The 12,597-nt window shown below is 42.7% G+C and overlaps 1 protein-coding gene across 1 annotated transcript in view; it reads right to left on the bottom strand.

The window, feature by feature from the left end:
• The window catches only part of TRIM66 (tripartite motif containing 66), a 92,713-nt gene that overhangs the window by 66,418 nt on the left and 13,698 nt on the right, over window positions 1-12,597 (bottom strand). The window contains exons 3-7 of the mRNA XM_060262472.1: window positions 10,630-10,777; window positions 6,293-6,425; window positions 1,984-2,100; window positions 884-998; window positions 110-256 (exon numbers count right to left, since the gene is read on the bottom strand). Of these exons, the coding sequence (XP_060118455.1) occupies window positions 110-256; window positions 884-998; window positions 1,984-2,100; window positions 6,293-6,425; window positions 10,630-10,777 (660 nt within the window). The remainder of the gene's footprint in view (window positions 1-109; window positions 257-883; window positions 999-1,983; window positions 2,101-6,292; window positions 6,426-10,629; window positions 10,778-12,597) is intronic.

The raw sequence follows: 12,597 nt of genomic DNA, 5'->3' as shown, positions 1-12,597 counted from the left end.
AGCCTGGGACAATACAGAAGTAGTTGATGAATCTGCCCTTCTTCTTTCTTGGGGAACAAACTTTTCTTCATTCCCTTCTTTTTTTAATGTCTCATTATTTTATTCTTACCAGTTCTTTACTGAAGAGGAATGGAACACTGTTTTTACTGTACACTGCCCAGTTGAGGAAATTCTGCACATGCTCAAATTGCTTGTTTAAAACCATGATGCCCTGAAGTTGTTGTTCCAGTTTCTGTTTCCTTTCACTGGTGATTCTCTGTCAAGAATTGAAAACAGAAATATTTCATAAACTTGATTTTTTTGTTACAAATTACACAATATATTCATAATGAATCATGAAAGGTCCACTCTAGGTAAGTATTTAATTAAATATATTCCCACCATATTAAGCAGAAAGTGAAAGTAAAATTATCAAGGAAGAATCTTCTTGTATAGCAAAATCTTCTGTACTCAGTAGCAGCCTCAATAACTTTTACTGGGATTCACAGAAACACTACTGAGAACACATAAATAGTATATTGAGACCTCAGATAACCTTTATAACTTGGCAACCAGGAACCCAGAGAAGGAAGATAGACTTCAGGCATCTTCTCTATTTCCTCTAGACAAGGAGTTGCCTTCTGTGTGGATTTGAACTGGACATCTTTCTTGGCCTCCATCAATGGCATCATGGTGCTCCTCAGGTGGTACAGGCAAAAAACTCCTTCAAGAAGCCTTTGGCAGCTGTTTCTTCTACCATTATTGTCAGAAACACCTAGACCTCTCACCCTGGTTACCACTTGACAGTGAGTTCACCAAATAAATATTATAAATGCTCTGGTAAATTAACTTTATTGATCAGCAGTTGATCAAAACAGCATGATTTGTTTCAGCTATTGCTTACCTCTAGCTGTTCGAGGAGGACATTTGCTCGCTTATTTATTTCACTGATCAGGACCATCTTGGCCATTTTAATCTGATTTTCCACTTTCCTCTGTAAGTGTTTGACTTCAAACAACCTGTTAAGATGAAGCCATCAGCACATTTATTAAATAGACCCATATATTAAAATGTCTGAATGACATCCTTGAGTTCTAAGAGGTGTAAAGTTTCCAGTTCATTGGATGGATTCCACCAGATATCTTCCAGAGTGTTGATTATGATGCTAATACTTGATTTTAAGCCTGAGAGCACTGCTGGGATTTCAAATAATATGCTTCAGAGGTTAACCTTAAGACTTTCCTTAACAATTGCACAAGAGGTTTGATAAGCTCAGATAGCAACTTTCAGTACTACCTTAATTTTATTTTATTGCTTTTTGGGAAAGCAGTTATTAATTTTGACTAGTACACTTCCAATAGTTTATACCAAAACCTTTTTTTAAATACTTGGTTGTATACTGAAATTCTGAACAATTGTGTTTGGTCATTAGGATTGTAAGTACCCATTTTTGTAGCTGTAAAAACACAGTCATAATATTGGGCACATCTACTGACAATTTCTTATTGGAAATTAAAAGCTGGGTTCCCATGAGAAATTTGGAAATCCATTCCCACTCTCTAAAATCTCCTTCTCAATTATTGTGCAAGTGAACAGGGAGTTGAATGGGATTGTTTTTCCCACCCTTCTCTTTCCCTTTAACTCTCAGTTGATGTCAGTATCTCATATCTCCTAGTGCATATTCAGTCCTCATCAAGCCATCTGAGATGTTTTCCTTTCCTCTACATTGTAACCGCCTAGCACACTGATTACTTTCCTACCTGCTGCAGAAACTATCCTGCCTATGGATTTAGGTGGTCATTGGACAAGCTGCTGCAGAACTGACAACCAAGGACTCAATAGATAGCAGGTTCTCAGCTGTCAGTCTGCAATCCAGTCTGGAAGAATGAGGATCACCCTCAAGTGTTCCTTTAAATTAGCAGCTATTACTGGAGAACAATGTCCCAGTGAAAGAGACCCTGACCAGAATCTACTTCTTATGCAAATCTTGGAATCACCAGTTACCTGTCTTCAATCTGTTTGGCTGAGACCTGTGCCGCACTTTTTTTCTCTTCCACTTTAGCCGTTACATTTTCCAGGATGGCTCTCTGGTTTTGCAAAGCTTCCTGGAGGTGCCTGAACCTAGAGGAAGGAAAAGAAGCCTTTGGGTTGGGTCCCTTTTACTAAGTTGGATCCTACAACTCTCTTCTGCTACAGCTTAAGGGAGAGATGCCTTCTTCAGTGGAGAAAGGATTGCTCTGAAGGAGGACGACTTCATAAAAGGGAATCATTGGATGCAAGCATTTATGTGGATTTTTTCCTTCTCTGTAAACATTAACAAATAAATTGTGGATAGCACTGAAGTAAAAATCTAAATGAACTATGCAGAAGGATAGTAATATCATTTTTAATGGTAAAAAGCTATAATACAGTAAGGCTTATGCCTGGTATGCAGAAAGTCCCTTGTTCAAGCTCTTCATCTGTTTTTTTAAAAAAAATCTTATTACCAGGGCTGAGGAAAATCCTGAGGCATTGGAGAGCTGCTGCCAGTCTGATTAGACAGGGCTGGACTAAATGGATCATGTGACCATATAAGGCAGGCTCTGATGGCTTTAAATAGGGGTGAAATGACAGTTCTCATTTGAACAGCATTGTTGATACTTTAAATTTTGATTATAAGTAAAGACAGAGTTTCAGATCCAGTAGCTAACTGTAAAAACCCAAAGGCTAAACTACTGTTTATTTAATGTCAGTTATAATTTAAGGTATCTTACATAGGTCAGGCTCTTCAGCTGTGAAAACATCACCATGTTTCCTCACTAACAAACTTGCTTTCAGCAAAAATCTATCTCAGTAGAAATTCTGCACCCCATACATACAGCATCTCTCACATGTGAAATCAGCCTTTTTGGTTTTTGGGGTTGTATCAGAGCAATTTAATACAACTACTATAAGCAAGCTGTTAAAAAAAGTAATAGAGAGTTTGAACCTGAAGCAAAACAGTTTGATCTAGATAGTGACATACCCCAGTGAAAAAGAAATCAACTATGGGACATGAGTGAGCGAAAGTAGATGATACAAAGCAAAAGACAACCAAACACTCACCAAAGAATAACCAAATATCCTGTAGACACAATCAAGAATTGTACATTCTCTCAAAGGACATGCTGGCAGCCATGAAAATCTCCCCACCTCATATTTGAGGTCTATTAATGTTTCTGAAGCGTCCCCATGCCCTCCCAGGTGTACTTTCAGTCCCATCTGTGGCTTTTGAGAACTCTGGTCTTGGGTGCTCTTCTAGCCTCCTCTGCCTGAGCTTGAGCTTGATTCACAGGAATAAAGGAGGGGATGGAATTCTCATAGTCCAGCATTCCATCCTGTCTGTGGTTTTGCTTGCTCTGCCAAGCCTGACTTCTATTATGGGGTGACGTTCACAACTGAGTATTGACTATTAGTAGAATTACCATATTTTGAAAAACAAAAAAGAGGACTACTTTAAACAAGTGATCACTATGACAAATCTCATTTTAAATACTCCTAGTATTTAAGCTGTGATAATTGCTACTCTCTCTTTGCCCAGACCCAGACCATGTTCTGCCATTGCTCTTTCCCCTTTTCTCGAGACACTGGAGGTCTCAGATTGGCTAGGCATGGAGGGATACTTAATCAATCTCACTGTTGTTGTTGTTCAGTCGCACAGTCGAGTCTGACTCTTTGCGACCCCATGGACAAAGTCACGCCAGGCCCTCCTGTCTTCCACCATCCTCCAAAGTCTGCTCAAATTCATGTTAATGCTGTCCAGCCATCTCATCTTTTGCCGTCCCCTTCTTCTTTTGCCTTCTGTCTTTCCCAGCATCAGGATCTTCTCCAGTGAGTGCTCCCTTCTCATTTGGTGGTCAAAGTATTTGAGCTTCAGCTTCAGCATCTGACCTTCCAGGGAACAGTCAGGGTTGATTTCCCTTAGGACTGACTGATTTGATCTTCTTGCAGTCCAAGGGAAGATTCTTCTCCAGCACCACAGCTCGAAACCACTCACTGCTACACCCCATTGTCTTCCTTCCTCTCTGCGCACCAAGGACACCAAAATAATCCCTTCAGCCTTGGCTTCTCAGTTCTTTATATACTCCTCAGAGACCCCACCTCCTCCTGGTCTGCCCCTCCCTTGCTGGCCCTTCCCTCCTTCACAACTTTCAACACACTCCTCGTGGCTGGGTGTTAGCTTCCCTATGCCACTGGATTTTGTGGTGATGACCCCGTCGGTTTCTCTCACTGGAACTGCAGCTTTCCCCACTCCTCAGGATGCTGCCGAACTTCTGCAGGCCCAGAGCCTCACCCTGTCCTGCCTCCAATCATTGCCTGCTTTGGCAGTGTCCAAACCCCCAGCCAGACTGCAGTTCTCTCCTGTGTCTTCTGGGGATGAGGCTATGTCACAGATGCAGGTTCCCCCAGCAGACTTGCAGTCATAGGCAGCCACAGCACCTTCCTTTGCAGTAAGTCGGGTCTCCTCGGGGATGTGCCAGTGTGCCACTTCACTGCAGGGCTAGCTTGGGATCTCCCCGGTGGTAGATAGGTCAGGGGTGGGCCGGTCTGGTGTACCTATGCCCAGACATTACTAACTAGGAATATTCCTACCCTTCCAACCCAAAAAGAGGACATTTACATCAGTTTTTTTTTAAAGAGTCCAAGAGAGGACAGACACCAAAAAAAGACGACATGTCCTCTACAAAGGGGACATCTGGTAATCCTACTATTAGACATTTTAAAACAAAAAATCCAAACGTTTTCTCTGGTAATTGGGGTTTCTTAGAAGGCTGAAGTTTGGAAAATAAAAATCCATGCTATGCTGGGAAACCAGAGTAAAGCAGATCTCTTGATTGCTGAAGCCAATGTTTTCATATTTGCTGTGTCTTTGCCTGGGTAGCTTAGGGAATGTGTTGGTTTTTTTAAAAAAGATCCTACTATAAGTGAACTTTGCCTTTCCTTATAGCGGCGTTTCCCAAAGTCAGGGTCGCGACCCAGCACCAGGCTGCGGAGCCCTCAACGTCAGTCTGCGGGGCCTCCAGTCCCCTGGCTGCCCCCCCCCCTTTGCCTTCCCCCACATCGCGCCTCCTTCCCCCGGGTCATGCACCTCCGCGCCTCCTCCTCCCTCCCTTCCCCACCTCAGGCAGGTCAGTTTCATGCTGCACAAAGCCCTTCCTCCCCTCCCCCCCATCGCTCGGAAATCAGCACGGAGCTCATTTCATGCCGGGCCAAGCTGGCAGCAGCTCAAACAGACCGCGGCCAAAAAGGGTGCTTATCTCCTCCCTCCTCCCTCCCTGGCACTTCCTTCCCATCCAGGAAGTGCCAGGGAGGGAGGAGCCACGCACCCTTTTCGGCCGTGGTCTGTTTCAGCTGCCACCAGCTTGGCTCGGCGTGGAATGAGCTCCGTGCCGATTTCCAAGCAATGGTGGGGAGGGGAGGAAGGGCTTTGTGCAGCATGAAACTGACCTGCCAGAGGTGGGGAAGGGAGGAAAGAGGTGCGGAGGCACACAACTGAGGGGGGGGGAGGCGCGATGCAAAGGAAGACGGAGGGAGGGGCGGCCAGGGGACTGGAGGCCCTGCAGCCCAGTGTTGAGGGCTCCGTGGCCGAATTTCCCAGTGAGAGTGACCTTTCTTTCACTCTTTCCTTCCTTTCAGCTTTTTCCTTCCTTCTTATTTCCTTTCTCTTTCTTTTTTTCTATATTTGTTTCCAACTCTCCCTCCCTTCCTCTCTTTCTTCCTCTCTTTCTTCCTCTCTTTCTTCCTCTTTCTTCCTCTCTTTCTTTCTTTCTCTTTCTGTCAGTCAGTCTTTTTCTGTCTTTCTTCCTTCCTCTCTCTCTTTCTGTCAGCCAGTCTTTTCCCCTGTCTTCCTTCCTTCCTTCCTTCCTTCCTTCCTTCCTTCCTTCCTTCCTTCCTTCCTTCCTTCCTTCCTTGCCATTGCTAATCTGAGTAGACTTGGGGAGGGGGGGAGAAGCTTTAAACAACCTGCCATTTCATGTTTTCCCAGGCTGAGAGCATTTTATATTTTTAGTTTTCTGCTGTGTGGTCCTTGAGCTTTTTCTTAATGGTTTATTTTTACAATTGCATTGCAAAATCCCGCTATTCTTCTACCTTTCCTAAACAAAATATTGCAGGAGTTTTAGGCTTCTTTGTACATCATTTCCTGCCTCCTGGCTTCACCCCCAAAGTCTCCTGGCTCCACCCCCAAATTTTAGTGGTTTCACGAAGGAGAAGTGTAAAAATAACTGGGCCACAGGGGGGGAAGTTTGGGAAACCCTGCCTTATAAAATTAAATTGAACTATGAAGACTGACTACCTGTGTTCCTTGTGCTCTGTCAGAAGGCAGCAGTGGCAAGTTAGGATGTCACAGGTCTCACAAAACATCTTGAGTGACTCTTGACTGTGCACAGGACAAAACAAAGCAAAATCACGTGGTCCCCCTTCACCACCTGAAAAGTAGGTTTAACAGGTTATTTATTTATTTATTTCTGTTTGTATCCCGCCCTCCCTGCGAACAGGCTCAGGGCAGCTAACAGCATATTAACATAATAAAATACAATAATCTATTATAAAACAGTATTAGTATAAAACATTAAGCAATTATTAAAACCATAATATATAAAATTAACTTTTATGGTGTTATATATGCTGATATGTAATGTATAATATAAATAGATAAATGGACGGCATCCTATAGTTCTTCATGGTTTCTCAAAGTTTCCAGATATGCTGATGGCCTAGGTCGATGCCTCACAAAAGTGCAATTATAGTAATATAAATATACCCGGCTTCTAGGCGGTTGGCAGCATTCTCCCTTAGTTCTTAAAGGCATGTTGAAACAATGTTGATTTGCAGGCCTTACAGAACTGGACAAGATCTTGTAAAACCCTGATGTCATTTGGGAGGTTATCCCATAAAATTGGCGCTGCCACCAAGAAGGCCCTGGCCGAACTTAATTTAGCCTCCTCCAGCCCAGGGATTGACAAAAGATTTAGGGCCTCTGAGTGCTTTCTCGGGTATATGCAGGGAAAGGCGGTCCCACAGGTAGGCAGGTCCCAAGCCATACTTTTTAGGATTATAAATTGTGTGATATTTGTTGTTGATATATTTTGTATGTGCAGTATGATATCCAAAGCTGTTTTCAACACTCAGAATCTGGCACATGATCAGGAACATGCTCCAGGATCTCAAGCGTCTCAACCATTCTTTACAGTACAAAGAAAACACTCAGTCCCGTGACTTCTGGAGATTATTTTATTCTCAGAAAAGCATCTAACTAAGATGCATCTCTGAGGCTAAAGAGGTCTGGGATTCCCCAGTACCTGGATGGGAAGAACTGCCTGGGAATCCTGCAGACACATTGCATGTGAGCACTCAAGGAGATTTTGATTAATGTTAAGTCTTATAATGTGAGTGCCAGCACTCAACGACATATGTTCAAGAAGTGGGGAAACATATGTCCATATTTGAACATTCAAAGCATCCTTTTGGCATGGTCAGCATTCATGTGAATGTGAATATTCACCTCACTTCAGACATGCAATGTAACATACATACAATCCATCACGCTCCAGCATTTCTGTCCAGTGTAGTAGAAATGGAAAACTGATTGAGGGAGGGGCAGGAATGAAAAAGTAGCAGGAGTTATTTGCATGGTGCACTCAAAACAGAATACACACACACAAACTGGGAATGACAACATGGCTCTGCGTAAGTACACAGAAATGTCCACAGCATCTTCCAGGAGCACCTTTCAATATATTACCTAGAATGTACCTCTCAGCAGCCACCAGGGATACTCTCAGCATTGCCTATTAATTTGTTTTCATTAATAGAAATTCTTGGCCATCTTTAACCATATGACATGGGAGCCCAGACCGAGAGAAGAGCTGAGAAAAACTGTACTGCCTGTCAGAGAGTGTATTCAGTGTCTGTTTCTCCTGCTGTCAGAGATTCCTGAGAAGAACTGAACTAAATTTTGACTCTTGGACCCAAGAAGTGAGCTGGGTTGAGAAGGAGAGGTAAATAGGTGGAGAGCAGGTGGGAGATGGAAGCAGAGCAAGTTTTCTAGCATATTAATAAATAAACATGCAGTATCTGAAAAGGCACCAGTAGGACTGTGAACTCTGGCTTGGGAAATTCCAGGAAATTTAAGGCCAATTTGGGGAGGGCAGAGTTTGGGGATGAGAGAGAGCTCAGCAAAGATTGATGTCACAGAGTCCACCCTGATCTCTGTGATCTGGAAATGAGTTGTCATTCTGGGAGAAGTCCAGGCTTCATCTGGAGATTGGCAACTCTAGGCTCCAGTACTCAGAGTTTATTATCCTGTAGAACTAAATGCCTCACTCTCTCTCTGGCTTCCAATGTGCCCCCTCCCCACTTGTGCAATCCATACGACCCATACAATGCATTCCTAAACAGATTTACACCCTTCGGGTTGCAGTTATTTACCTGTCCTCTTGTGCTACTTGGGTTTGAATTAAGGGTATGCAAAAAAAAAAAAAAAGTATTTCTCAGGTTTGGGTATAATGAACCTGGAAAATATCAGTATTTTTCAATATTCCCAAATCCCAATACCAGTATGGTACTCAGATTCAGGTTTTTCAGAAACCCCAATTGTTTTTGGCTCCAATATACCCCATGTGAACCATTACAGTCAATAGTACAGGGTACAACAGATAATTGATCAGGGGTATCCAAGGGTCTGGGGGGCTGTTTTTTGAGGTGGAAGCACCAGATTTGCAGCATAATTGTTGGTGCCTCTCCTCAAATCCTTCCCCCTCCAATTTCAAAAAGATTGGATCAGGGGGTGGGATTCTATAGTTCCCCAAGGAAGGTACCCCATCCTCCAATGAAGGGAGGAAAGGATGTTTAAAGGAATTCTGGAACTTTTTAATGCCTTCTCCAAGTGGCAAGTTCACCTGGAAGGCATTTAACTTTGGCTTTCTGGCAGTCCCAAAAAATCTTGAATATTTTTGGGATTTTTCAGGGCTACTGAATAGCTGAAGTTAATGGGCATTAACAGGGATAATGGTTCCTTTAAATGCTGAATATTTTTGGGATTTGGGGGATCAACTATTTCAAATAGCAGATAGATAGACACACACACACACACACACAGAGATCTATATTTGGCTGAAAGACTTTTTTTTTTTGGCTTGGATAGACAGATGCATGCCCCTAATTTGAATAGAGCATGTTTGGTATAGAGCATTCCTATGCAAAATTTGCAAATATCCTTGCTTAATTTATTCTAAATTTGTTATATGCATTTTTGGCACAGAATTAGATTTTTTTTTTCAGCAGAAAAGAAAGAAAAACAGACTTGACCACATTAATTGCTTAATGCATCTGCTTACAGATTCAGTTCTCCAAGTTTTGTATGTATTGCATTGGTTTTTATCATATGTCTGTTTATTTGGCTCAGGCTACAAAGCACAAGTCCCTAATTTTCCTAAAATCAGGAAGTATGGGGGATTCTTTTGCTTCCCCAGAGCCATGCCTAAGAAATATATATTGTACATGGGCCTTTTTACAGTCCGTGGTATTGTGTTCTGATTCAATCACTTCTTGCTAGCTTCAAAGGAAGAAAATTGCAAGGCACTAATAGGGGTTGGGTATAAAGAGATTTCTTTTTCATTCCAAGCCTCCCAAGACAACATAGATCTGAACAGTTAAGAGGATATACATTTCCATTCCTTAAGTAGGTCTTTGATCAAGTTTTCATACTGAGGTCTTTAATCAAGTATTTTCTTCAAAATGACAACCACCTTTCTCTCCATCCAGATATAAAGTGGAATTAACATGCATATTGTAGTAAACTGATTTCCTTATGTAACCTCTTGCATACTTTATACTTGCATGCATTGTTAACTTTGGTGCCATGTTTTGTTCTTGATGGATAATCATCTGACATCTTTAGTCTGCAGTGGCATGACATGAATTTTAAATAAATAGACTTCACAAGCAGTGGAAAAATTGGACTCTCTTAATAGTAGACTGAGTACTGGCTTGCTTCCTCAAAATACTGTCATTCAAATGTGCGGATGCTCTCTCAGAGTAGGAACTTCCTTCAGAAGTTGAGACATAAAATATTCCCATCACTCCCCACAACCAAAGACATGGATCCCTTTCTTATGCCCCTATTTTGTCTGATAGTACTTCAGGATACTGATCACTAAGATTCCCCTCTGAGTTGCTCTGAATTTATAATAGGGAATCAAGGATGGAATGGAAACTAGCTGGAGGACTAACTGATTGACTTCTAGTGCATTTTTAGCAATACATCCCCCAGATGTCAGTTTCTCTTCATCCTTCAGCTTCAAATACAGATCTTCTGTTTAATATGCCCCATCCTTTCCCTAAGCTCAGCCCTCTTTTCTGACCATGCAAGCTACTGAGTCCAGCTCATCCCTGCCTGCCTGCCTGCTCCCTACCTCCTCTTCAAACTTATCTTCCAAGCATTACATTAAAATATTCCCCTTATTTCCTGGGGAGGCCATGGCCAATGTTATATTACACTGAAAAATTATTACACATTTCCTGCCACTATGTAAGGACTGTGTCCAGAAGGCAGCATGCATTGCTTAGTATAAGGAAAAGAACACCCCCCACCCACAAAAAAAAAATGTTAACAGGTATACAGATTTCTACCGGAGCAGCTCTTCAATGTTATAGGCAGGAAATGTTCTCCCGCTTCCTTGCCATGCCCGTGTTCTTCTGTACACAAGCTGCACAGCCACTTGTTGCAACTGGTACACAGACTGTGTGCAGGCCGCTTCTCTTTACATCCAGAGCAACTCTGTTAAAAAAAAAAAGTTGTACAGAAACAAAATAAATTTGTAGAACCATCTGAGCCGAATGCAAATCGTGAAGGTGTTATTTGTTAGGATGACACTTGCTTAGAGTGTCACATGTTGTTTTGTGTTACAATGCCAGAAGCAATGGCTCAATCAGCGAAAATCTGCGGAATGCATCACTATGGTGACAATCCTGTTCTGATAAACATTGTGTAAGAGAAAACACTTTCGCCAAGTGTAGTTTTATCACATAGAGTAGACTATCAGTGTCATCCTAAGCAAAGATACACTCACACAGACATGAACACATGAAGTTTAGACCCGTAGCCAGAAAATTTGGGGTGGAGGGACCCAGGAGATGAAAAATTCGGTGAGGGGGCCCATGGCTGTTGCTCTCGCTCTCCCACTTTCTGTCTCTTTGTCACTATCTCACTGTCCCCCTCTCTCACTCTGCCGCTCTCTCACTCTGCCCCCTCCCTGTCTTTTGTGCTGCTGTTCTCTCTCATGTGCTTGGCCGCTTTCTTACTCTGTCCTAGACTTTAATGGACAGATACTTCTCCCACTTAGCTTTCTTGCCAAACTACAATCCCCAGGATGCTTTGGGGGAAAGCTGGAAAACCAATTTCAGTTTGCAAAAGTATACACACATTTAGCTGTTGTTCTCGCTCTCTCTGCAGCTTTCTTACTTTGTCCCCCTGTCTTTCGCGCTGCTGTTCTCTGAGAGAACCCTCTGTCTTTCGCACTGCCTTCTGTACACAAAGGAGGTGTTCTACCACTGAACCACTACTCTTCCCTGCTCTTAGCTCACTTATTCAAGGGACTTACAAAGGTGCAACTCTGTTTAGGATGGCACTGTGTGAATAGCACAGACAACCTGTTATAAGGAATTGCTTGCTATTTATGGGTAATTCTTAGATCCACAAGCACACAATCTGAGTAGACAAAAAATAAAATACAATATTTAGAGTGCCCCATTAAAACCATATTGGTTTTAATGTTTGTAAGTCACCATGAGACCCTTTTGATGAGCAGCAACTAAAATATCTAATAAATAAATACTTCACTGTGATGGAATCATCCTGTTTTGGCCTGCCAGCCTGTTCCACCCTGCCCTCCAAGGTTTTCTCAACATTGGGAGGGACTTTTCTCCCTCTCAGCTCAACCACTGCCACCACCTGCCCTTTGTAGGCATTGCCCACTGGGAGGGCCAGGACTCCCAACTTCCCTTCCCAGTTTTGAAGCCATGCTTCTGTGTCTCCCACTACTCAGTGTCTGGTTACCATTGGGACAGCTTGAAACGCTTGGGACTCTTTAGCTTGGAGAAACGTCGACTGCGGGGTGACATGATAGAGGTTTACAAGATAATGCATGGGATGGAGAAAGTAGAGAAAGAAGTACTTTTCTCCCTTTCTCACAATACAAGAACTCATGGGCATTCGATGAAATTGCTGAGCAGACAGGTTAAAACGGATAAAAGGGAGTACTTCTTCACCATTAACATGTGGAATTCACTGCCACAGGAGGTGGTGGTGGCCACAAGTATAGCCACCTTCAAGAGGGGTTTAGATAAAAATATGGCGTACAGGTCCATCAGTGGCTATTAGCCACAGTGTGTGTGTATATATAAAATTTTTTGCCACTGTGTGACACAGAGTGTTGGACTGGATGGGCCGTTGGCCTGATCCAACATGGCTTCTCTTATGTTCTTATGTTCTTGCTGCCTTTTGCACCAATGGGGGAGTAGCCACTTGCCAACAGATTGCCCACCTCTTCCTCATGGTGCTTCTTTTAAAATAGTGTATTCAAGTTGTTGGAAGTCTAT

The sequence above is a fragment of the Heteronotia binoei genome, chromosome 21 (assembly GCF_032191835.1).
Source record: "Heteronotia binoei isolate CCM8104 ecotype False Entrance Well chromosome 21, APGP_CSIRO_Hbin_v1, whole genome shotgun sequence".
Taxonomy (NCBI): Eukaryota; Metazoa; Chordata; class Lepidosauria; order Squamata; family Gekkonidae; genus Heteronotia; species Heteronotia binoei.
Note: the sequence above shows the minus strand (reverse complement) of the source record. Positions and strands in the feature narration are given on the sequence as shown.